At 39.6% G+C, this 23,188-nt stretch overlaps 1 protein-coding gene and 1 pseudogene across 2 annotated transcripts in view; one reads left to right on the forward strand and one right to left on the reverse strand.

The window, feature by feature from the left end:
- LOC136862737 (pyruvate dehydrogenase phosphatase regulatory subunit, mitochondrial) overlaps nucleotides 1–18,262 on the reverse strand; it is a 372,304-nt gene extending 354,042 nt beyond the window's left edge. For both annotated transcript variants that reach the window (XM_067138964.2, XM_067138965.2), the window contains exon 1: nucleotides 17,565–18,262. In XM_067138964.2, the coding sequence (XP_066995065.1) occupies nucleotides 17,565–17,836 (272 nt within the window). In that variant the 5' untranslated portion in view covers nucleotides 17,837–18,262. The remainder of the gene's footprint in view (nucleotides 1–17,564) is intronic.
- Nucleotides 8,117–14,587, forward strand: LOC136864843 (uncharacterized; annotated as a pseudogene).
- Nucleotides 18,263–23,188: the final 4,926 nt, after the last annotated feature.

The following is a 23,188-nucleotide window of genomic DNA, read 5'->3' on the forward strand; positions in this document are numbered from 1 at the left end:
TACGTACAACGCATGTCAAACTTACTGGCCTGTAATTTCCAGCTTTATGTCTATCACTCTTTCCTTTACACACAAGGGCTACTATAACAACCCTCCATTCATTTGGTATAACTCCTTCAACCAAACAATAATCAAATAAGTACTTCAGATATAGTACTATATCCCAACCCATTGTCTTTAGTATATCCCCAGAAATCTTACCAATTCCAGCTGCTTTTCTAGTTTTCAACTATTGTATCTTATTGTAAATGTCATAGTTATCATATGTAAATTTTAATACTTCTTTAGCATTAGTCACCTCCTCTACCTGGACATTATCCTTGTAACCAACAATCTTCACATACTACTGATTGAATACTTCTGCCTTTTGAAGATCCTCACACACACACTCCCCTTGTTCATTAACAATTCCTGGAATGTCCTTCTTGGAACCTGTTTCCGCCTTAAAGTACCTATACATACCCTTCTATTTTTCACTCAAATTTTTATGACTGCCAATTATGCTTGCTATCATGTTATCCTTAGCAGCCTTCTTTGCATTATTTAATTTCCTAGTAAGTTCCTTCAATTTCTCCTTGCTTCCACAGCCATTTCTATCTCTATTTCTTTCCAATCTGCACTTCCTTCTTAGTCTCTTCATTTCTCTATTATAATAAGGTGAGTCTTTACCATTCCTTACCACCTTTAATGGTACAAACCTGTTTTCACATTCCTCAACAATTGCTTTAAACTCATCCCAGAGTCTGTTTACATTTTTATTTACCATTTTCCACCGATCATAGTTACTTAATTACTGCCTCATGCCTGCTTTATCAGCTATATACTTACTTACTAACTGGTCGGCGCTACAGTCCATGTAGGTCCTTGGCCTCCTTAATCACCTGCCTCTATTCGTCCCGGTCCTCAGCTTTCCTTCTCCAGCATTTAACTCCCATCTTTCAAAGGTCATCCTCAACATCATCAACCCATCTCTTCCTGGGCCTTCCTCTCCTCCTTCTTCCTTCTGGTTTTCCTATATAGACTTTTTTTTACAGTACTGGTTTCTGCCATTCTCTGAACATGACCAGCCCACCAAATTCTTCCCTGCTTAATTTTAACAACAATATCTGGCTGGCCAAACAATCCTTGCAGCTCTGCATTTGTCCTCATTCTCCATCCATCCTGATCTCTAACTGCTCCCAATACCTTTCTCAATATCTTCCTTTCCTACCGTAACAGCCACTGTTCTTCTCTAGTAGTCATCACCCAGCATTCTGAGCCATACTCACTACAGGTCTTAGTACTGTTGTGTATATTTTTATTTTAGTATACCTACTGACATTCTTGGATTTGAACATATTTTGCAAAGCGTAAAAGCATCAGTTCCCACTTGTTATCCTTTCCTGTATTTCCACAGAGGTTTTATTGTCTGCAGTTATTATTGAGCCTAGATATTTGAAAATTGTAACTCTCTGATATTCCTTCTCATGTATTCTCACTGTGGTCCTTTCTCTTGCTCCCTCTGTCTCTCCCATCTTCATATATTTTGTTTTATTTTTCACTTCTAGCCCTAAGTTCCATGCTTTCTCTTCTAACACAGCATAGTTCTCTTCAATAGCTCTTTCGTTTTGTGCAATAATTGCCACATCATCAGCATATGCTATCACTTGTACTAATCTGTTCAGGATGGTTCCCCCTGGGTTGATGGGTAGCTGGCGTATTACTTTTTCCAGTGCTAAATTGAATAGGAGTGTGGAGAGAACCTCCCCATGTCTCAACCCCTTTCCAACTAAAAATGCCTCTGACAGATCCTGTTCCACTCTCACCTTGCATATTGTTGTTTTTAAAGTCATTCCTGTCAACCTAACCAATTTACTTGGGATTCCAAACTCTCTCATAATTTTATAAATTTTGCCTCATATGCCTGTTTAAAATCAACATACAGAGGTGAAGCTGCTTGTCATACTCATAAAACTTCTCCAGTAATTGTCGCAATATAAAAATCTGATCCAGTGTAGAGCGACTTTTTGTAAAACCTGCTTGGTAATCCCCTAGTATCCTTTCCATCCATGGTTCCAGTCTTGAGACTAATATCTTACTGAAAACCTTGTAAGCTCCATCCAGCAAAGTAATCCCTCAGTAATTTTCGCATACTGCCTTATCTCCTTTCTTATGTATCGGACATATTATGCCCAATGTCCAATCCTTGGGCATTTCCTCCTTCACCCAAACCTCCTTTATCAACTCATGAACAGCCTTCTCTACTCCTTCTCCCCCATATCTCAACAGTTCTGTCTCCATCCCACCTTTGGCTTTCTTATTCCTTAATGCTTTAATTGCTATCCTGACCTCTTCTAAATCTGGTTGTTCTATTAACTCTTCATTCAATTCTCCTTCTTCCCCATCATCACTGATGTTTTCCTCTTCTCTATCATCCTCATTATTTCCATTGAGTACCTTGTAAAAATACTCCTGCCATATTTCGAGCACTTTGCTTTTGTCACCCTTTTGTCCCATCCTCGTCCTTAAAGAAAACAGCCCTTGGTTGGAATCCTCTCTTAAGATCTTTTGTTCTCTCATAAAACTTTCGTACCTCATTTTTATCCTTCATTTCATCCAGTTCTTCAATTCTCTTTCTCTCAAAAGCTCTCTTTCTGGATCTACATATCTTATCGGCTCTTCTCCGCTTCTCTCTGCACTCTTCCATTGCTTGCCTTGTCCTCCTTTGAAGCATTCTTTTCCTAGCTTCATTCCTCTCTTGAATTAGTGTTAAGCATTCTTCATCAAACCATTCTGCTCTCTTTACATGTTCCTTCTTCCCCAAAGTATCATCTGCAACTTCACTGATAACTGTTCTCGGTATCTCCCACTTACTTTCCACTTCTCCTTTCTCCCATAACTCCTTTCTTATTTCCAAAGATTCTGCTATTTTTTTCTTGTATTTCTCCTGCAATTCCTCATTTTTGAGACCCTCTATATTATGCTGTGTCTTCCTTCTTACTTTTTCCATCCTTGCCAAGTCTATTTTTTTGTCTGTATTTTATTCTTACAAGATAATGGTCTGAATCAGTATCAGCACCTCTACAACTTATGTCTGATGCATGCTGCCTGTCTATGATAACATGGTCTATTTGATTTCTTGTTACACCATGTGGTGATATCCATGTCTCCTTCTTTATGTTTTTCCGCGGGTTCCAAGTACTTTTGATTATCATCTGCTTCCCGCTCACAAAGTCAATAAGTCTCAAACCATTATCATTACTGACTTCGTGCAAGCTTTCTTTCCCTACTATGTGTTTATACACCTCTTCTCTCCCAATCTTTGCGTTTAGATCTCCAAGGATCATTTTCACGTCACGTCTTTGAACTTTTTAATTTCATCCTCCAATGTGGTGTAAAATGCACCTTTTTCCTCCTCTTCTGACTCTTCTGTAGGGGCATACACACAAAACATTGTAACATTGAAGAACTTTGCTCAAAGTCTCAAAGAGCACATTCTATCGTTGATTGCAGTAAAGCTGATCACACTTTGCTTTACAGACTTTTGTATGAGGAATCCTGTGCCATTACTGCCTTCTTCTCCTCCACTGTACATCAGGATATGTTGACCAGACATTATCATCCTTTGCCCCTTCCCCCTTCCATCTTAGCTCCTGCAATGCTGCTATTTTCACTCCATACTTATCCAGTTCATTTCTTAATTCCTTCAACTTACCAGGTCTCTTTAATGTCCTTATAATCCACGTTGCTACTATGATATTTTTCCTTCTCTTAAGCCGTTTCTCTCGCCGGGTCGTCACCAAGTTATCAGATTGTCCTGTAGTATGTCTTAAGGTATCTGTAACATTTGTCTTTTTACGAGGTAGGGGAGTTAACCCTAAGCCCAACCCCCAACCTGGAGGACCAGGGTATCACTCTTAGTCTGGATCATCACCTTAGACCTGTCCAGCTTGGGTGGCCCTACCAGGAGCATGTGCTCCTGCCGGTATAGCTCTAAGGATCATTTGAACACCCAAGCCTCCAAATACCCGGCAAAATGTATTTTGCCTTCGTCCAGGTGGTGATACCTTCGGGAGGTTATCAGTTATATGGTACTGCCTAAAAGTCTTAATTTTAAGACCTTCCTTTCTATCACATTTATTTTTAAATACAACAAAAACAGCTTCATGATCACTAATACCATCTATTACTTCGGTTTTATCAGCACCACGTCCAGGATATTTTTCCCTCTATATGGTTCCATCTCTTTCTGAAACAGCTGTCCTTCCCACATTACCTTATTTGCCATTTGTTGGTCATGCTTCCTGTCGTTCACATTTCCTTCCCAAATGACATTTGGTAAATTCAGATCTTCCGCTACAATCACATCCCTTTCCATGTCGTTTTCCACGTAGCTGATTATCTTATCAAATAATTCTAAATCCATGACAATGCTACCCTTTCCTGGTCTGTACACTCCAAAGACATCGAGTTGCCTATTACCTTTAGAAATGAGCCTTACACCTAGAATTTCATGTTTGTTATCATTAACTTTTTCGTAGCTTAAAAATTCTTTCACCAGCAATGAATACTCCCCCTCCCAACATCCCTATCCTATCTCTACGATACACACTCCAGTTCCGTGAGAATATTTCTGCATCCATTATATCATTTCTCAGCCATGATTCAACTCCTATTACAATATCTGGTAAGCATATATCTATTAAATTACTTAATTCTATTCCTTTCTTTGCAAAACTTCTACTGGTCAACACTAACTTTTTTGTCATCCCTACTCGACTTCCAAATCTCTGTACCCTTATCACCGCTCCCTAAACCTCGTCTCTCTCCTGCTCCTTCTTCTTCTTCTTCTTCTTGGCTGTCTACTCTTAAAGGTTCCAAATTGAGTTTGTTTGAAGCCATCAACTTTTTTGTATATCTGCTGGTTAATCAGCTGACAGTATAAATGACATTACCAGTACAATCTGTTTTATTACTGAAGTAGTTTTTGCATATTTTATTAATGTTTTTGTGTCTTGTACTGTGATAAATACAGTCATTAAAAATCATACTCATAGGCTAATACACTTTCTAGAAGTCAGTCAGTCCGCCGGGCTGAGTGGCTCAGACGGTTGAGGCGCTGGCCTTCTGACCCCAACATGGCAGGTTCGATCCTGGCTCAGTCCGGTGGTATTTGAAGGTGCTCAAACATGTCAGCCTCATGTCGGTAGATTTACGGGCACATAAAAGAACTCCTGCGGGACGAAATTCCGGCACCTCGGCGTCTCCGAAATCCGAAAAAGTAGTTAGTGGGACGTAAAGCCAATAGCATTATTATTATTATTATTATTATTATTATTATTATTATTATTATTATTATTATAAGTCAGTCATACAAAATCTTTCTCATAATTTATTGTACAGTATATTAAATACAGGAAAAGAAACCTGAGTCCTCTTCATTCTCCCTCCCAAAATATTCTCCTAAATGAACTATATATTGCATCCTAAGTAAGTATAAGTTCAATCAACAAGTTTCATAAAGATTAGAACAGCTGTATTCTTGTCAACATTATCTATAACATTATGACACACAAATCCCATCAATATTTTCTAACCATGGCATAAATATTTCTTTTTGCTATAGTTAGAGTTTGCAAAGACAACTGAAACAGTCATTAGATCCTATGCAATCAGGGAGAATTTTAAAATTCCCTGCCTCACGTGTGTGTACTCAGCAAAAAAAAAAAAAAGGTGATGACACCAAGATGAATGGAAACCAACCCAGCAAGCTTAAACCAGGGGATGTCACACCTACATAAATATTCATGAAGCAAATATTTTCCTTCTGACATATCCCTAAACTATAAATGTGATCCCAGAACAGAAATTAACAAATTCAGCAAGAGATCTCCATAAATGATGTTTCAGATATGTAAAATATAGGGTCTTTTTCTTAGCTCATTCCGTGTGTCAGGGGAATACACATGGAAGGCGATAGTGCGGCCGGGTGACTCATTTGCCAAGAGATATATTGCTTCATGACCAGCTAAGATGATCTAATGCTGTACGGCAGCGATAACCATTGCTTCACAGCAATAGTTTAGTTCAACATCTGTGGTATTGGTAGCATGTTCAATGTGTTCGGTTAAAAACAGCGTAGTTTTTGTAGGAATACTACAGTAACTGTGTGTTTAACGAGTGATGTATACAGTAGAACAGCGTGTATTCATTGTGTTGCGCTATGCGAAGCATTCTTCTTATACAGAATACCGTTTTCGATTCATTCGCAAATTTCCTGGCATCCTCCCTCCCCATAGGAGTACCGTACGTAAATTAGTAAAGAAGTTCCGCACCACTGGGTCCATTCTTAACAAGAAATCACACAGGAGATGAACCGTTTCAACAGAGGAAAAGCTTGACGAAATAGGAGCTCTCTTGGAAAGAACTCCAACAAAATCCTTGTCGCTCCTCACCGTACGAGCTAATGTGTCATTATCTTCAGCCCACAAAGCAACAAAACTGTTAAAAGCAAAACCGTACAAACCCACCCCTGCCCAATATTTAAGAGGACCTAACAGTTTTGCTACGGTTCAGTATGGTAACTGGTTGCTTCAGTCAGTTCATGATGGTTATGTAAACCCAGAACTTTTATTTTATAGTGGTGAAGCATGGCTACACTTAAGTGGCTATGTAAATAGTCAAAACAATCACTACTGGTGTGCAGAAAATCCTCCACCAGCTGCATGTCCGTCCACTTCATGATGTAAAGATAGGAGTATGGTGCACAATAAGTGCTCGCAGAATTATAGGACCTATAGTTTTCCATGAAACAATACATGCTGATAGATATATAGAACTCATTCTCAGACCATTCTTTCAAGATATAACGGAAGAAGAAAGGAGTAATGGTTACTTTATGTAAGATAATGCGACGGCACACACTGCTAATCGGTCTACGGAGGTAATACGGGAAGTTTTCAAAGATTGTGTGGTTAATTATCTCCCTAGATCTGCTGACGTAAATCTCTGTGATTATTACCTGTGGAGGATGCTGAAGGGAAAAGTGTATGTGAATAACCCTCACACAAGGGAAGAACTACAAGAGAACATTACACAAGTTATTTCCAACATCACACGGGCTGAGATTCACCGAGTGTCTGCAAACCTATTTATGAGTTGTGAGGCATGTTTGACACCTGAGGGACAACATTTTGAACATCAAATGTAATGCCAGGTAGGTTTTAGACTAATAGTTTAACTCGAAATGGATTTCCAAAAGTGTGAATTGCTACGAGTAGTGGGGAGGAAAAGCGTGCATTATACAGGCTAGCGACGGAGTGTCACTGCGCCACCCGTGCTGTGCTGTCTCAGTGGCCTGTGGAGCGAGCCAAGAAAAAGACCCTGTAGTATCCTACTTCATCAGCAAATCTGCATTACCATCACCACCTTAATACACTGTATTTTGCAAGTCTTTCCTTCCTTGGTATTCTCATTCACCATTTCTAGCCAGATTTCCTGCATTCTAGTTATTTTATAACAAGGTATTTAATCTACCTTTCCAGCTCCTGAAATTTGACAATGTTTCTACCCTCAGCCTTACCAACAAATTCTGAGAAATAATCACAAGGGTTTATTTTTATAATCAGTTGGTTCCCAAAACATATCCATCATTTCCTGTAATGAGATATATGTCTTGCCCTTGAACAAATCTGAATTTGCCTTTAGCTTCCTCTTGTAGGGTTTTCATATCACTCTATAGAATGTTACCAGCTTCATAACCAAGCATTTCCTTGGTAACTGCACAGTCATCTTATATTTCATTTAGGATTAAACAATCATTCTTTTAGTTCTACTTCTTCCCCCAATTGTAGTGCTCTCTACCCATGAGAGTTCTTGATTGGAGTCTTTGTTAACATACTTTGTTTTACATTTGTTCATGCTGCTCTGAAATAATGTAGCCAGATGTCATCCTTTTTTCCCAGAATTGGTCCTGTAATACCCAAAGCAATGCCAATTGATCAAGCAAGATGTAGACCAAATACGAGCTGCAGCAACCAAGTCCTCTCCCTGACAAACATATACAGAAGCAATGCATACGACACAGTTTGGCAGATAAGGTATCTATAAATTTCTTTGTTGAATTACCTGCCTCAAGATGGCAACCATCACAGCTGATATGTTAAGCAATAGAACTCTCCAGGTCATCCTAGGTAACACAATGAGTACAGTAGACTGAGGAAAATTATCAACTGACTCCTGCAGGGTTTTGTTCTTGTTCCATTATTGTTCAGCTTGTGCATCGCTGATATGCCTGCATCCATGTCAAGAAAATTTGGGTATGACAAGAGATTTTGGCCCTCAACATTAATACTTGCAGGCTCAACTTGAAGTGCATGCATTAAGCCACGGCATGACTGTCTTTTATTTCTTTCTTTCAGACAACACGATAGCACACTGCACAAGGCTGCCAACTTACAAACTAGCGGCAAGATCATTGGCCCAATCAATATAGGAAAATATTTCCACCTAATCGATACCTTTCTTTTATTTATCTATGTGATTGCTTAATGCTGTTTTATCTAAGCTTTTGTGTACGCAGCTGATGATGATCGCAAAGCAATCGAAACATGTCCTGTTAGATTCACAATTAAGTATTTATTTATTTTCCACCTAGTCGATACAATGACTGCTTAAGGCAATTTTTAATGGTCAAAAGTGGTACATGTTTCATATATTATCAACATCTTCAGCCACATAACACTGTTTAGATGAAAAATATATAAATTGACAAAGTAATGCTTGAGAGGAAGTGTCCTTAAAATTAACATAAGATTGACAACATTAAAACAAATAACTCAAGAGAAAATATATAAATTATTTCTACAATAGAAAGCAGTCGTCAAGGAAACACTTGTACAATATTCCATAGAGAATATGTCCTAATGAATAGTATTTCCTTAATAATTCATGAAAAAAGGTCAATTTATAAATTATAAATTATACAATTTATAAGTAATTGTCGAAATGAAGAAATCCAGATATCACAGTGTGGCTCTTATTATTAATGCAGATGAAAATATAACTAATTCCTAGTTGTCAAATCTTATTAAGCGTGCTTTCCTTTGGAACAGTAACTCCTGTCATTCTTTCACAGTTTTGCATCGGGTGTAATATTGATGATGCGTTCTTCCTTGCTCTTGTGCCTGAGGAGGTGGAGGAGCGGGGGGTATAGGTGTGTCAAGAATTTCCTTGCTGTCACCTATAGCTTCAACTGAGGAGGAATAAGTTGTAGGGCTATCTGTAGGTGGAGAAATTCCAATTCTTTTTTCGTGATCTTTCTCAAGCATTTTCAAATATACTAGAATTTTATAATATAATGGATTCTTATATTCCACAGCCTCATTTTCATCTGCATTAATAATAAGGGCCACACTGTGATATCTGGATTTCTTCATTTCGACAATTACTTATAAACTGTATAATTTTTAATTTATAAATTGACCTTTTTTCATGAATTATTAAGAAAAGAATATTCATTAGGACATATTCTCTATGGAATATTGTACAAGTGTTTCCCTGATGACTGCTTTCTATTGTAGAAATAATTTATATATTTTCTCTTGAGTTATTTGTTTGTTTTAATGTTGTCAATCTTATGTTAATTTTAAGGACACTTCCTCTAAAGTATTACTTTGCCAATTTATATATTTTTCATCTAAACAGTGTTATGTGGCTGAAGATGTTGATAATATACATAACATGTACCACTTTTGACCATTAAAAATTGCCTTAAGCAATCATTCTATCAACTAGGTGGAAAATAAATAAATACTTAATTGTGAATCTATTGAAGTGCGATACGGACCAGGAAGCTCATTTTATGTAAACATGCCCTGTTATTCTTAATGCTTTTATAAGTAGCCAAAGGCTAAATAAAAGAAAGGTATCAATTAGGTGGAAATATTTTCCTATATTAATTAGATTACATTATTGATAGTAGATAGTTTGTAAGACCATTGGTTTCGATTCTTAGGCCTGGCAAGTAATAAAACCATTGGTCTAGATTGGTTAGATTCAGCTACTAACAAAACCATTGGTCTGGACTGGTTAGGTCCAGTTAGCAACAAGATTAATTGGGCTGAGGGCATGGAAAGGGGTTCTCGGACTCTACCATCCCCTAGGGCCCCCAACGCATTATATATCTGATGATGGCAAACAGGTAAATTTATGACAAAACCATTGGGCTGGATTTGTTAGGTCTGCCTTCTGTAACAAGACCATTGGGCTGGAGGCAAGCAAAGCATCACCTAGGGTAACAGTAGCACATTCTACATTCAATAATGGCAAAAAAGGATACGTAAACTGATGAACCATACCATGAATTGCATTAAGGTATGTTTCATAGGAAAATATTGTTCTTATCGCTATTTTTTTAACGATGTACTTTATGTCTCACCGACACAGAGAGGTCTTATGGCGACGATGGGACAGGAAAGGGCTAGGAGTGGGAAGAAAGCAACAGTGACCTTAATGTGTGGCATTAGTGTGGTGTGAAAATGGGAAACCACGGAAAACCATCTTCAGGGCTGCCAACAGGGGGATTTGAACCCACTGTCTCACGAATGCAAGCTCACAGCTGCGTGACTTTACAATTTTTCTTTTTACAGCTTTTATTTACAAGCAGTGTGTGCACCTCCTGACTTATGATTTTTTCCTTCTGTATGGGTTGGTAATGAAGAGAAAGAGAGAAGGGGGAGGGGAGGGGGGTGAGTGTTGATTTCTGGGAATGATGTCATTTTCCCATTATATCTCAGCCAATGGCAGTGGAAGTAGTAGCTGAACTCATGGACAATGGCAATGTTGTTTAAGTCATCAGTCCATAGACTGGTTTGATGCAGCTCTCCATGCCACCCTATCCTGTGCTAACCAATTCATTTCTAGGTAACTATTGCATCCTACATCTGCTTTAATGTGCTTGTCATATTCATACCTTGGTCTACCCCTACCGTTCTTACCACCTACACTTCCTACAAGAAACCAACTGAAGTAGTCCTGGGTGTCTTAAGATGTGTCCTATCAGTCTATCTCTTCTTCTCATCAAATTTAGCAAAATCGATTTCCTCTCACCAATTCGATTCAGTATCTCTTCATTTGTGATTTGATCTATCCATCTCACGTTCAGCATTCTTCTGTAACACCACATTTCAAAAGCTTCTATTCTCTTTCTTTCTGAGCTAGTTATCATCCATGTTTCACTTCCATACAATGCCACGCTCCACACAAAAGTCTTCAAAAACATCCTTCTAATTCCTATATCAAGGTTTGAAATGAGCAAATTTATTTTCTTAAGAAAGCTCTTCCTTGCTTGTGCTAGTCTGCATTTTATGTCCTCCTCCTTTCTGCCATAGTTAGTTATTTTACTACCCAAGTAACAATATTCATCTACTTCCTTTAAGACTTCATTTTCTAATCTAATATTTCCTGCATCACCTGCCTTCGTTCGACTGCACTCCATTACTTTTGTTTCGAACTTATTTATTTTCATCTTGTACTCTTTACCCAAGACTTCGTCCATACCATTCAGCAGCTTCTCGAGATCTTCTGCAGTCTCAGATAAAATAACACCGAGCTCGATAGCTGCAGTCGCTTAAGTGCGGCCAGTATCCAGTATTCGGGAGATAGTAGGTTCGAACCCCACTGTCAGCAGCTCTGAAAATGGTTTTCCGTGGTTTCTCATTTTCATACCAGGCAAATGCTGGGGCTATACCTTAATTAAGGCCATGGCCGCTTCCCTCCCACTCCTAGCCCTTCCTTGTCCCATCGTCGCCATAAGACCTATCTGTGTCGGTGCGAGGTAAAGCAACTAGCAAAAAAAAAAAAAAAAAGATAAAATAACAATATCATCAGCAAATCTCAAGGTTTTGATTTCCTCTCCTTGGATTGTGATTCCCTTTCCAAATTCCTCTTCGATTTCCTTTATTGCCTGTTCTATGTACGGTAAACATTGAAAAGGCACATACCTCATTATATTGGGTTATAAAAGTAAATGTACTTCCAGGGTTGGGCTGGTGGGTCTGCTAATCATCATGAACACATCTTTCTTGTACAAGCAATTACAGCAAAGATTCACATAGTTTAACATTCATCATTAGGGCTCAGTTTTTGTTTAGGACATATTTTATCCTGACTTAGTTGTTCATGATTAAGTTAATTTAAACACATTTCCAATGTTTGTGAACATGAAAAACCAGTTTTTATTGGTCATATAAATGCATATGTATTTCAGCGTCAGGACACAATTTGGCCAAATTATCGAATAAGAGCATACTCTTAATCATATTTATACAGTATTTAACATTTCCCCATATATTGTTCTAAACAACATTTCATAATGCTTGCGCAGCTGTCTGAAGGGACGTTTGCTTGGCAAACTTCACTTGGTGGTAGTGGAATTCACCAGGAATGTGCTGTCACAGCTGGAGAGTGGAAGGTTCTATAGATATACCTGGAAAAGCACAAGTCCTTTTCAGATGCCGAAAGTATGATTCAATGTGTGTGAGGAAGAAACAAATAGCTACCTCTCTCTCCCTCTCATTCTTGATAGACAATGTTCTGTTGTTTTGTTCTGTGGAATCAGAGAAAGGAATTTCTAGCACAAACTATCTATACTCCTCCATAGTGTACTTTGGTATCTGGTAATAAGTAGTTCAGTATAGTTTGAAGAAGCCTAAAATAAAGTGCTCTGATAGTGCGAGGTTGCAAAGTTTTGTTAAAGATTTTGGTGAAAAGTATTTTAGTACTGACAGTTATATTTTATTTTGTAAACTGTGTGAGGTGAACATTATGGCTGAGAAACGTTTTACAGTGCAACAACATTGCAATACTGCTAAACACAAAAGCTGTGTAAAGAGAAAACAGGCAGCGATTGCTGTTTGAGAAACCACTCTGCAGCTCATCTGCATTGGGCACATCTTCTCAATTTTCTAAGGATCTTTGTGAAATGATTGCTTCATCAAACATTCCTTTACATAACGTAGAAGTACCTAGTTTCCAAAAGTTCTCAGAGAATCTTTTTTTTCTTTTATACAATTGTATTTACGTCGCACTGACATAGATAGGTCTTATGGCGACGATGGGACAGGAAAGTAAGCAGCCGTGGCCTTAATTAAGGTACAGCCCCAGCATTCGCCTGGTGTGAAAATGGGAAGGCGCGGGGAAAACCATTTTCAGGGCTGCCGACAGTGGAGTTCGAACTCTGTCTCCCCAATGCAAGCTCACAGCTGCACAACCCTAACCACATGGCCATCTCAATCTGTTCTTTTTTTCTTTTATACAATTGTATTTACGTCGCACCGACACAGATAGGTCTTATGGCGACGATGGGACAGGAAAGGGCTAGGAGTGGGAAGGAAGCGGCCGAGGCCTTAATTAAGGTACAGTCCCAGCATTTGCCTGGTGTGAAAATGGGAAACCACGGAAAACCATTTTCAGAGCTGCCGACATAATCTGTCCTTAGAGAAGTACATTACTTATCTCATTCACTCCGAGTCCATGTTAAGAAAGAACTATCTGACTTCCCATTCCGATGATTCAATGAACAAAATAAGAAATAGTGTGGGGAGTGACAAAATATATGTGTCCATAGATGAAACCACCAACGTAGATAGCAGGTACGTGGCACATATTATTGTAGGCACCCTTAAACATGACCACCCTGGAGAAACATTTCTGTTGATGTGTGAGGTGTTGGATAAGGTGAATAACTCCTCCATCGCTGTTGTTTCTGACACTGCAATGAATTTGTTACGGCCAAGTAAAGTGCGAGAGAATGTGCTCATCTTCGAAATCGACGCTCCTCCGTACACGATAAAAGCAGCGATAGGTTTTAAAATTCTGTATCCAAAAATGGACATGTAATATGTCTTCTGGATGCCCTACATAGAGTGGCTGAAGAGGTCCGAGGGAAGTACCCTGAGGTAGCTAAATTCATTGCTAGTGTCAAGAAGGTTTTTGTTAAGGCTCCGCTTCTAGTTCAGAAGTTTAAAGAAGAGGCACCATCACTAGCCCTACCCCCTCAGCCTATTGTAACACATTGGGGAACTTGGCTTGATGCTGTAAACTACTATTGCACAAACTACAGTGAGATTGAGAAGATCTTCAATAACACTGACAGAACTGATTAATCTGCAATCAAAAATGTACAAGGGTTGTTTCCATCCACCATATCAAGAAACTTAGCGTACATAATTTCAAATTTCTCTGTGACATCAAAATCCATCACTCGCCTTGAAACTGTGGGAATGCAATTGTGTGATACACTAAGCATTGGGAAAGAAACTGAGAATGAGTTATCGAAAGCACGGGGTGCAGTAGCTGACAAGGTTAGGGAAAAACTACGATGTGTGCTTGAATGAAATCCTAGATATACAACATTGCGTAAAGTTGCTGGCATTATTTGTGGAAAAGAAGTAAAATTCAACTAAAATGAACCTGAACTTTCCGCTAACAATTCCCTTTTGTTTTTCTTTGTTTTTTTCAAGTATGCCCCGTTACGTCGTGTGATTTAGGAAGAAGTTTCCCCAGGTACATGGCTCTACTTGCTAACACATGTCGTCGTCCAGTGTAACCTTACTGAAAATGAAGGACAAGTGAGGTGTGAATTATTTCATCTGTAACTAACTGTTAAAAGTAAATACATTATTTCATTTATTTTTTATTTTTAGGTCATATTTTGGTACTCTTTAGGGCATAAATGCATGCATATTTCAAGAGAAATCTGAGCCCTATTCATCATAATGTTATTAAGCTTGAAGGCCAAATAGTAAAATATTACATAGTGGTCTGTATCAGCATCCTCCTCTACCTATTAACTTGCTTCTTTCCATCCTTCTGTTCTATTATCAACCTTAATCACCCAGTGGCAATACACTGTCTTTGCAGTTGATCCTTTCTACAGCATCGCTCAGAATCTCACGAAGGATTTTCACTGCACCTTCATTTGTCACATAGTAAGCCTAAATACATTTTAAACAATCCTAATCACAATTCTCACAACTTACAGAATTTACCAACATTAGCCTACTTTATTCTTCTATTGACATGTCTAACCAAAATTATGCTTTGTAGTACGGCTTTTCTTATTAACTCTTCACTCCTGAATCACTTTTTTTTTTTTTTCTTGCGCGATTTCAAAAACATTCAAATTCATACCCTTTGTTGATTCTAACTTCAGCTTCCTTACTTCAACAAGTCTAGAGTCTTTGCCAAATGGTAATCTGATTCCATTGCAGTCATTTATATGAAGTAAAAAATATCTTCTTCTGGCATAAAACATATTTAACGTTGTTTTTTCCCCGCAGAGGCAATGCTGCAACACAGCAGTGCTTGGCTGACTAATTCTCTTAAGGCCAAAACACTTCCCATTTGACAAACACTGTAAACTACATTCATGATGCTCCACCACATACCAGTTCATTTCCTGGTAATTTTTGAACAGCCTCTTCTCTATTAAAGTAAGACAGAACACTATCATTCCCACAATCCAGAGGCTTGCAAAAAACATTTTTAGTATGTTTTGAAGACTATGATACAGTGATTTAGGCCGAATGAAACAAGGTCCAAACGAGTGTTCAATTCTCATCACCGAGGACCATCCACCGCCTTCCTGTTTTACAAAATTTTCATTGTGACTGGCATTTTTCAGAATGTCTACAATGCAATGTTTTCTTCTGCACCATATGTTTTGCCTCTATTTTTAGTTTTGCTTTTGGTTCTACGTCTTACTGACTCAGGTCTTATGACAAATGAAGGGATAGGACTGGAAAGAAAGTGACAGTGTCCTTCAATCAATCAATCAATCAATCAATCAATCAATCAATCAATACTGATCTGCATTTAGGACAGTCGCCCAGGTGACAGATTCGCTATCTGTTAATTTCCTAACCTTTTCTTAAATGATTTCAATGACATTGGAAATTTACTGAACATCTCCCTTGGTAAGTTATTCCAATCCCAAACTCTCCTTCCTATAAATGAATATTTGCCCCAATTTGTCCTCTTGTATTCCAACTTTATCTTCATATTGTGATCCTTCCTACTTTTAATGACGCCACTCAAACTTATTTGTCTACTAATGTCATTCCACGCCATTTCTCCGCTGACAGCTCGGAACATACCACTCATGTAAAAAGTTTCAAACAAATTTATTAAAAACCACCAATCCAATACTTTACAATCTTTAAGTTTATATTACATAGATGTTAAAACATACCACTCAGTCGAGCAGCTCGTCTCCTTTCTCCCAGTTCTTCCCAGCCCAAACTTCGCAACATTTTTGTAACGCTACTCTTTTGTTGGAAATCACCCAGAACAAATCAAGCTGCTTTTCTTTGGATTTTTTCCAGTTCTTGAATCAAGTAATCCTGGTGAGGGTCCCATACACTGGAACCATACTCTAGTTGGCATCTTACCGGAGACTTATAAGCCCTCTCCTTTACATCCTATTTATATAAGTGGTAGGGAATCTGCCACCTGGGCGTCTGCCCTAAATGCAGCTCAGTAGTGGTTGATTGATTGATCCTTACTACAACCCCTAAACACCCTCATAACCATGTGCAGAGATCTGTACCCTTTATTTACAATCCCATTTATGCGATTACCCCAATGAAGATTTTTCCTTATATTAACACCCAGATACTTACAATGATCCCCAAAAGGAACTTTCACCCCATCAACGCAGTAATTAAAACTCAGAGAACTTTTCCTATTTGTGAAACTCACAACCTGACTTTTAACCCCGTTTATCATCATACCATTGACTACTAACCATCTCACAACATTATCGAGGTCCTTAATTAAAATACTGCCCGAGCATTTGCCTGGAGTGAAATTGAGAAACCATGGAACCGCCTTTGAGTTGCCTAGAACAGGTTTCGAACCTGCAATTTCCTGTATGCAAGCTCACAGCTGCATAACCAAAACAGTGAAGCCAATTGCTCAGTTTTGTCTCTTAATTTATGGCTCACTGCCGGGCTGAGCAGCTCAGACGGTAGAGTGCTGGCCTTTTAAGCCCAACTTCACAGGTTAAATCATGGCTCAGTCCGATGGTATTTGAAGGTGCTCAAATACGTCAGCCTCATGTCGGTAGATTTACTGGCATGTAAAATATCTAGGCCTATGGGACAATATTCCGCCACTTTGGAACCTCCGAAAACCATAAAAGTAGTTAGTGCGATGTACATACCAATAACATTATTATTATTATTTGTTGCTCACTATCTGAATGCTGCAATAAAAAGTGTTTCATAAATGTGCAAGTAAACCTGTGGATGCTAATTTCCGGCTCAATCTCCCAACCCAGAATGCAAGAGATGAGAACCTAATTTAGTACATTATACAGCCAGTCAAATGAATGAGCCTGCTGTAAATCTTCCTTTTCTGCTAACTCCTATAAAAATTATTATATAAATTTGTAAATAAGAATTTATTAATCAAATTATTAGTATTTCACTTCTGTCAATCACGGTCCAACGAGTAGTAGACCTTCAAACCGAACGCCCAGACCCACCAAAAAAAAAAAAAAGCATGCAATGTCTCATATTTACCTTCCTAGTTCCACCAGAACTGTATGTGGACCCCAACCCAACTGAGCCAGGTGATAAGCTACTGCAGCTCCCATAACACCACCTCCACAAATAACCACTCTTGCATTCTTCGGTGTAAGACTGTCATGACAATCATTAGGTTCACAAGACTTTACACTGGAACAAGAAATACGTCGTCGTGACAGTACTTCACTGATGGAACACCTCGAAACTGCACATAAAAGTCTGCGGGTTTCCATGCTGACATAACAGCCAAGCGAAACCAAGCACATCTATCGATAGTTTACTTTTCACTAATATACCAATGATTCAATTTTCTTCAAATTCCAATTACCATTCGGAGGCTGAATGTGTTTGAATCCAGTGAAATCATTAGAGTCGTAAAAAACATCAATTTCAATGTTATTTAAAGGGGTATCTGTTTCATGTCACATTAGTACGACTTGAAATTTATCCTCAGCAGACTATGCATTGCCTGAAAACACTTCATTCTTCCTCTTCGAATTACTGTTACATTAAAGCATAAACCGCCAAAGTAACATAACCCGAAAATACTGGTCTGAATTAAAAAAGGAACTGCCAGTTATACAAGTACATGAAATTACGGAAGGAACTGGCAAAGTTCCCATATATTTATAAACAGAAAGCCTTCTTGCATGACACGATAACATTAATCGTGACAACTAACACCAAACCAAACTAGGGACAGTCTTTGGTTAGAATTATGTTTAGGGAACCATTTTGGTCAAAGCAAACGTTCACTTCAAAGCATAAATCTTCTGTTGCCATTGATGCATACACGGCCCGTACTGATAGACATGATATAGGCTTTGGGACAAGTGTCAAGAAAATAAGGTGAAATTCTTAACGTTTCGCAGAGAACTGTGCTCTGCGTCATCAGAAGAAAATCTCGACTGTCCACGATAAAGGCTTCTTAAACAATGAGCTTTGAACGTTATAATAAAAGTGGAAATGGTACGTTCATTCGTCACCAGATGGCTCCCCGGACGAGGTACAGCGGTAGCGTTCGAAGCGGAAGCTGACGGAACCATCAGAATCAGTCTTAAAAAAGGTTAAAAGTATTAAAATGTTAACTGGTGACACCATCAACATGTTAAATGATAAATTCTGTTTTACTTAACATTGTGTCCACACTTAATAAACATGTTAAACTTGACTTTCTTTGTTTATATATAGGTAGTTCATCATATCAATTTGTGGTACCGTCAACTGGGGATACTTTGTGCTCTCAAGGTATACTTTGTGCCACTGTGTCAACTCGTAAAATTTTCGAATGTATTAACCTAGGCAGTAGTTCCCGAGAATTGAAAGCTGCTCGAAATTCTCGATATACTCGTAAGTTTATATTACGATAGCAAGGAACTTAAATAAATGTACGATGTACATTCTCTGGAGTGAGAAATTCTGTGGTTCACAAGGGCGCCTAGAAGGATTTATTTTTGATCATTTATTAAAAGCTTAGGAAGAAAGCCGTAATCATCTGCAAACTTTAGGTAAGTGTTAGCCTAATCATAAGTTACTCTGTAATCGCATGGTGATGTTAGTTTGGTTGAATGTATGTACCTTTATTTATTTTTCTATTGTAAATGAAAGAACTTAGGTCGGTCTAACTTTGTGCCATCTTCTTTTTTCGTAGATATTGGTTTAAACAGGCAAGGATCAATAAAAGGAAGATTGGAAGTAGAAAAAACCGAGACTATTCAACAGAATTGTTACTGAAATGCATCAGTTTAGTCCGTGAGGGTGCTATGACACAGCAGCAAGCTGTCATTGCTTTCGGAATTCACCGGAATACCATAATGAACAAGCTTAAGATGAATCATGGCCTGGAACCTGGTAAATATTGCTCTATTTTGTCTTATAAAAAACCAAACCAAACCCCATGGCACTACAATCCTTGAAGGGCCTTGGCCTACCAAGCGACCGCTGCTCAGCACGAAGGCCTGCAGATTATTAGGTGTCGTGTGGTCAGCACGACGAATCCTCTCGGCCGTTATTCTTGGCTTTCTAGACCGGCTATTTTGTCTTATAAAAGGTGTATTTGTGTATTATTGGCAATCACATGTGTAGGTACCAGTACTTACGTGATTAATATTACCTATTACGGTATGTTGCCTTTTAGGTCGTCCTCCAGTTTTCACTAAAGCTGAGGAAGAGGCATTTGCTGATTACTACCTACATCACCATGGCAGATCCATTAGATCGCTTTGATTTGAGATGTATTGTCAAATGTTACCTTGATCGAGAGGGAAGAACTGTTAGCAGGTTCAAGAATAATCTTCCAGGGGAAGACTGGGCAAAATCGTTCATTTCAAGGCAGTCGGAAATCCTCAAAGAACGACTTGCTGCTAAAATTAAGAGAAACCGTGCTGCGGTGTCAAAAGTCATCATAAGTGAGTATTTCAACAACTTGGAAGCAGAAGTTGAAGAAGTACCTCCGACTAATATATGGAACCTTGATGAAACCAATTTGTCAGATGATCCTGGAAGAAAGAGTGTGATAGTCTGACGCACATGTAAATATCCCGAGAGAGTCGTGAACTCGACTAAGGGCAGTGTGTTAGTCATGTTCTGTGGTAGTGCTGCCAATGTTTTCCACCATATGTGGTGTATAATGTGAGAAACCAGTAATATGTGTTCGTTGTGTTGTTTACGTCCTTGAACTTGGTTATGTACTCTTTGGAAATGGAGAACTCTGGGAGTGTGTAAAAAGAAAATGGTGTGATTGTTTGTGGTTTGTAGATGTCTGGAGAATTAAATCTCGTGTGAAAGTATGTTCTGAACTGTATTTACATGTATAGATGACGTCTTGTAGTTATTAATGTTGGTGCAAGGATCTGTGACACGGGTAGTGCGCGAGTGTATAACCCAACATTTAATTTGGTGACCCCGACGTGATTAGTATAATTGTACGTGCCACAATGGAGAATTTGTGTAAGAAACGGAAACCTGTGAGGATATCATTCACGAAAACCTCCCGACTTTTACTAGATGAGCTAAATAAAGACGCGATAAATGACGAAGATACACTGACTGACAGAGCAAATGCAACACCAAGAAGGAGTGGTTCGAAAGGGATGAAAGTTAGGGAAAAAGCAGAGACGGCACGGACGAATAATTGATGTTTATTTCAAACCGATATGCAGGTTACACAATGCGCACGGCATCGACTCAGTAGGATGTAGGACCACCGCGAGCGGCGATGCACGCAGAAACACGTCGAGGTACAGAGTCAATAAGAGTGCGGATGGTGTCCTGAGGGATGGTTCTCCATTCTCTGTCAACCATTTGCCACAGTTGGTCGTCCGTACGAGGCTGGGGCAGAGTTTGCAAACGGCGTCCAATGAGATCCCACACGTGTTCGATTGGTGAGAGATCCGGAGAGTACGCTGGCCACGGAAGCATCTGTACACCTCGTAGAGCCTGTTGGGAGATGCGAGCAGTGTGTGGGCGGGCATTATCCTGCTGAAACAGAGCATTGGGCAGCCCCTGAAGGTACGGGAGTGCCACCGGCCACAGCACATGCTGCACCTAGCGGTGGGCATTTAACGTGCCTTGAATACGCACTAGAGGTGACGTGGAATCATACGCAATAGCGCCCCAAACCATGATGCCGCGTTGTCTAGCGGTACGGCGCTCCACAGTTACTGCCGGATTTGACCTTTCTCCACGCCGACGCCACACTCGTCTGCGGTGACTATCACTGACAGAACAGAAGCGTGACTCATCGGAGAACACGACGTTCCGCTATTCCCTCATCCAAGTCACTCTAGACCGGCACCATGCCAGGCGTGCACGTCTATGCTGTGGAGTCAATGGTAGTCTTCTGAGCGGACGCCGGGAGTGCAGGCCTCCTTCAACCAATCGACGGGAAATTGTTCTGGTCGATATTGGAACAGCCAGGGTGACTTGCACATGCTGAAGAATGGCGGTTGACGTGGCGTGCGGGGCTGCCACCACTTGGCGGCGGATGCGCCGATCCTCGCGTGCTGACGTCACTCGGGCTGCGCCTGGACCCCTCGCACGTGCCACATGTCCCTGCGCCAACCATCTTCGCCACAGGCGCTGCACCGTGGACACATCCCTATGGGTATCGGCTGCGATTTGACGAAGCGACCAACCTGCCCTTCTCAGCCCGATCACCATACCCCTCGTAAAGTCGTCTGTCTGCTGGAAATGCCTGCGTTGACGGCGGCCTGGCATTCTTAGCTATACACGTGTCCTGTGGCACACGGCAACACGTTCTACAATGACTGTCGGCTGAGAAATCACGGTACGAAGTGGGCCATTCGCCAACGCCGTGTCTCATTTATCGTTCGCTACGTGCGCAGCACAGCGGCGCATTTCACATCATAAGCATACCTCAGTGACGTCAGTCTACCCTGCAATTGGCATAAAGTTCTGACCACTCCTTCTTGGTGTTGCATTTGCTCTGTCAATCAGTGTATTAGGTTAATGTCCGTAAAATTGGAACGGTTATTTCAATAACTTTCGATGATAGATGAGCAAATACTCGACCTGGTTTAGCAGGAAGAAGGGAGTGATAAGAAATATGAAGATGAGTATACCAATATTGAAGAATATAGGGATAAAATGGACGCTGTGAGATTCAAAATAGAAGCACACACTCAGAGGTTAGGTGTAACCCAAGAAAATTATAGGTTTGAGATGGCATGTTCTGTTGACTCACATAAAAAGAAGATGAAATTACCAAAAATAGAGTTGGTTAAATTTAGTGGTGACATAAAGGACTGGCTTTCTTTTTGGAGTCAGTTTCGCAGAATTCATGAAGATGAAGACATAGCAGCAGAAGACAAATCCCAGTACATGATCCAGGCGACAGTTCCAGGAACAAGAGCACGAGAAATCATCGACAGCTATCCACCGACTGCAGAAAACTATCAGAAGGCAGTGGACGGACTGACTGAAAGATATGGTAAGAAGGAGTTGCTGACAGAGGTCTACATCAGAGAGCTCCTAGGTTTGGTCAAAAAATGCCACCAGTGTGAAAGGTAAAGAACATACTTTAAACTGTACGATAAACTTGAGTGTTACTTAAGAGCGCTGGAATCCACTGAAGTGACTTTTGACAAGCATGCGGCAATTTTGTTTCCACTTATTGAATCAAGCATTCCAGAGGAGCTTTTGAGAATCTGGATGAGGAGTAGTTCAAGTGTGACTCAGGCAAGTGATTACAGTGAAAAATTGAAGATGTTGCTAGAATTTCTCAAGGCTGAGGTGGAAGGAGAGGAGAGGATAATGTTAGCTAAAACTGGGTTTAAATTGACTCATAGATCAGGTAAAACCTCCAATGAAAGAAAAGAAACAGAGGATGAAAGTGTACCTACTGCATATAATCTGTTGACTGGTGAAAAACGGAATACACGATCAAATGCTTGTGTATTTTGTGAGAAGTTTCATGAGAGTAAGGAGTGTTTTAAAGCCCAAAGGATGTCTCTTAGGGAAAAGACAGACATGTTAAAATCTAAACGGGCTTGTTTCACGTGTTTAAAATCCGGACACAGGTCTGTAAGCTGTAAATCCTCACTAAAATGTTTGATCTGTGGGAAAAAACATTATCCGATAATGTGTTCTGATCTGCC

This window comes from Anabrus simplex, chromosome 2 (genome assembly GCF_040414725.1).
Source record: "Anabrus simplex isolate iqAnaSimp1 chromosome 2, ASM4041472v1, whole genome shotgun sequence".
Lineage (NCBI taxonomy): Eukaryota > Metazoa > Arthropoda > Insecta > Orthoptera > Tettigoniidae > Anabrus > Anabrus simplex.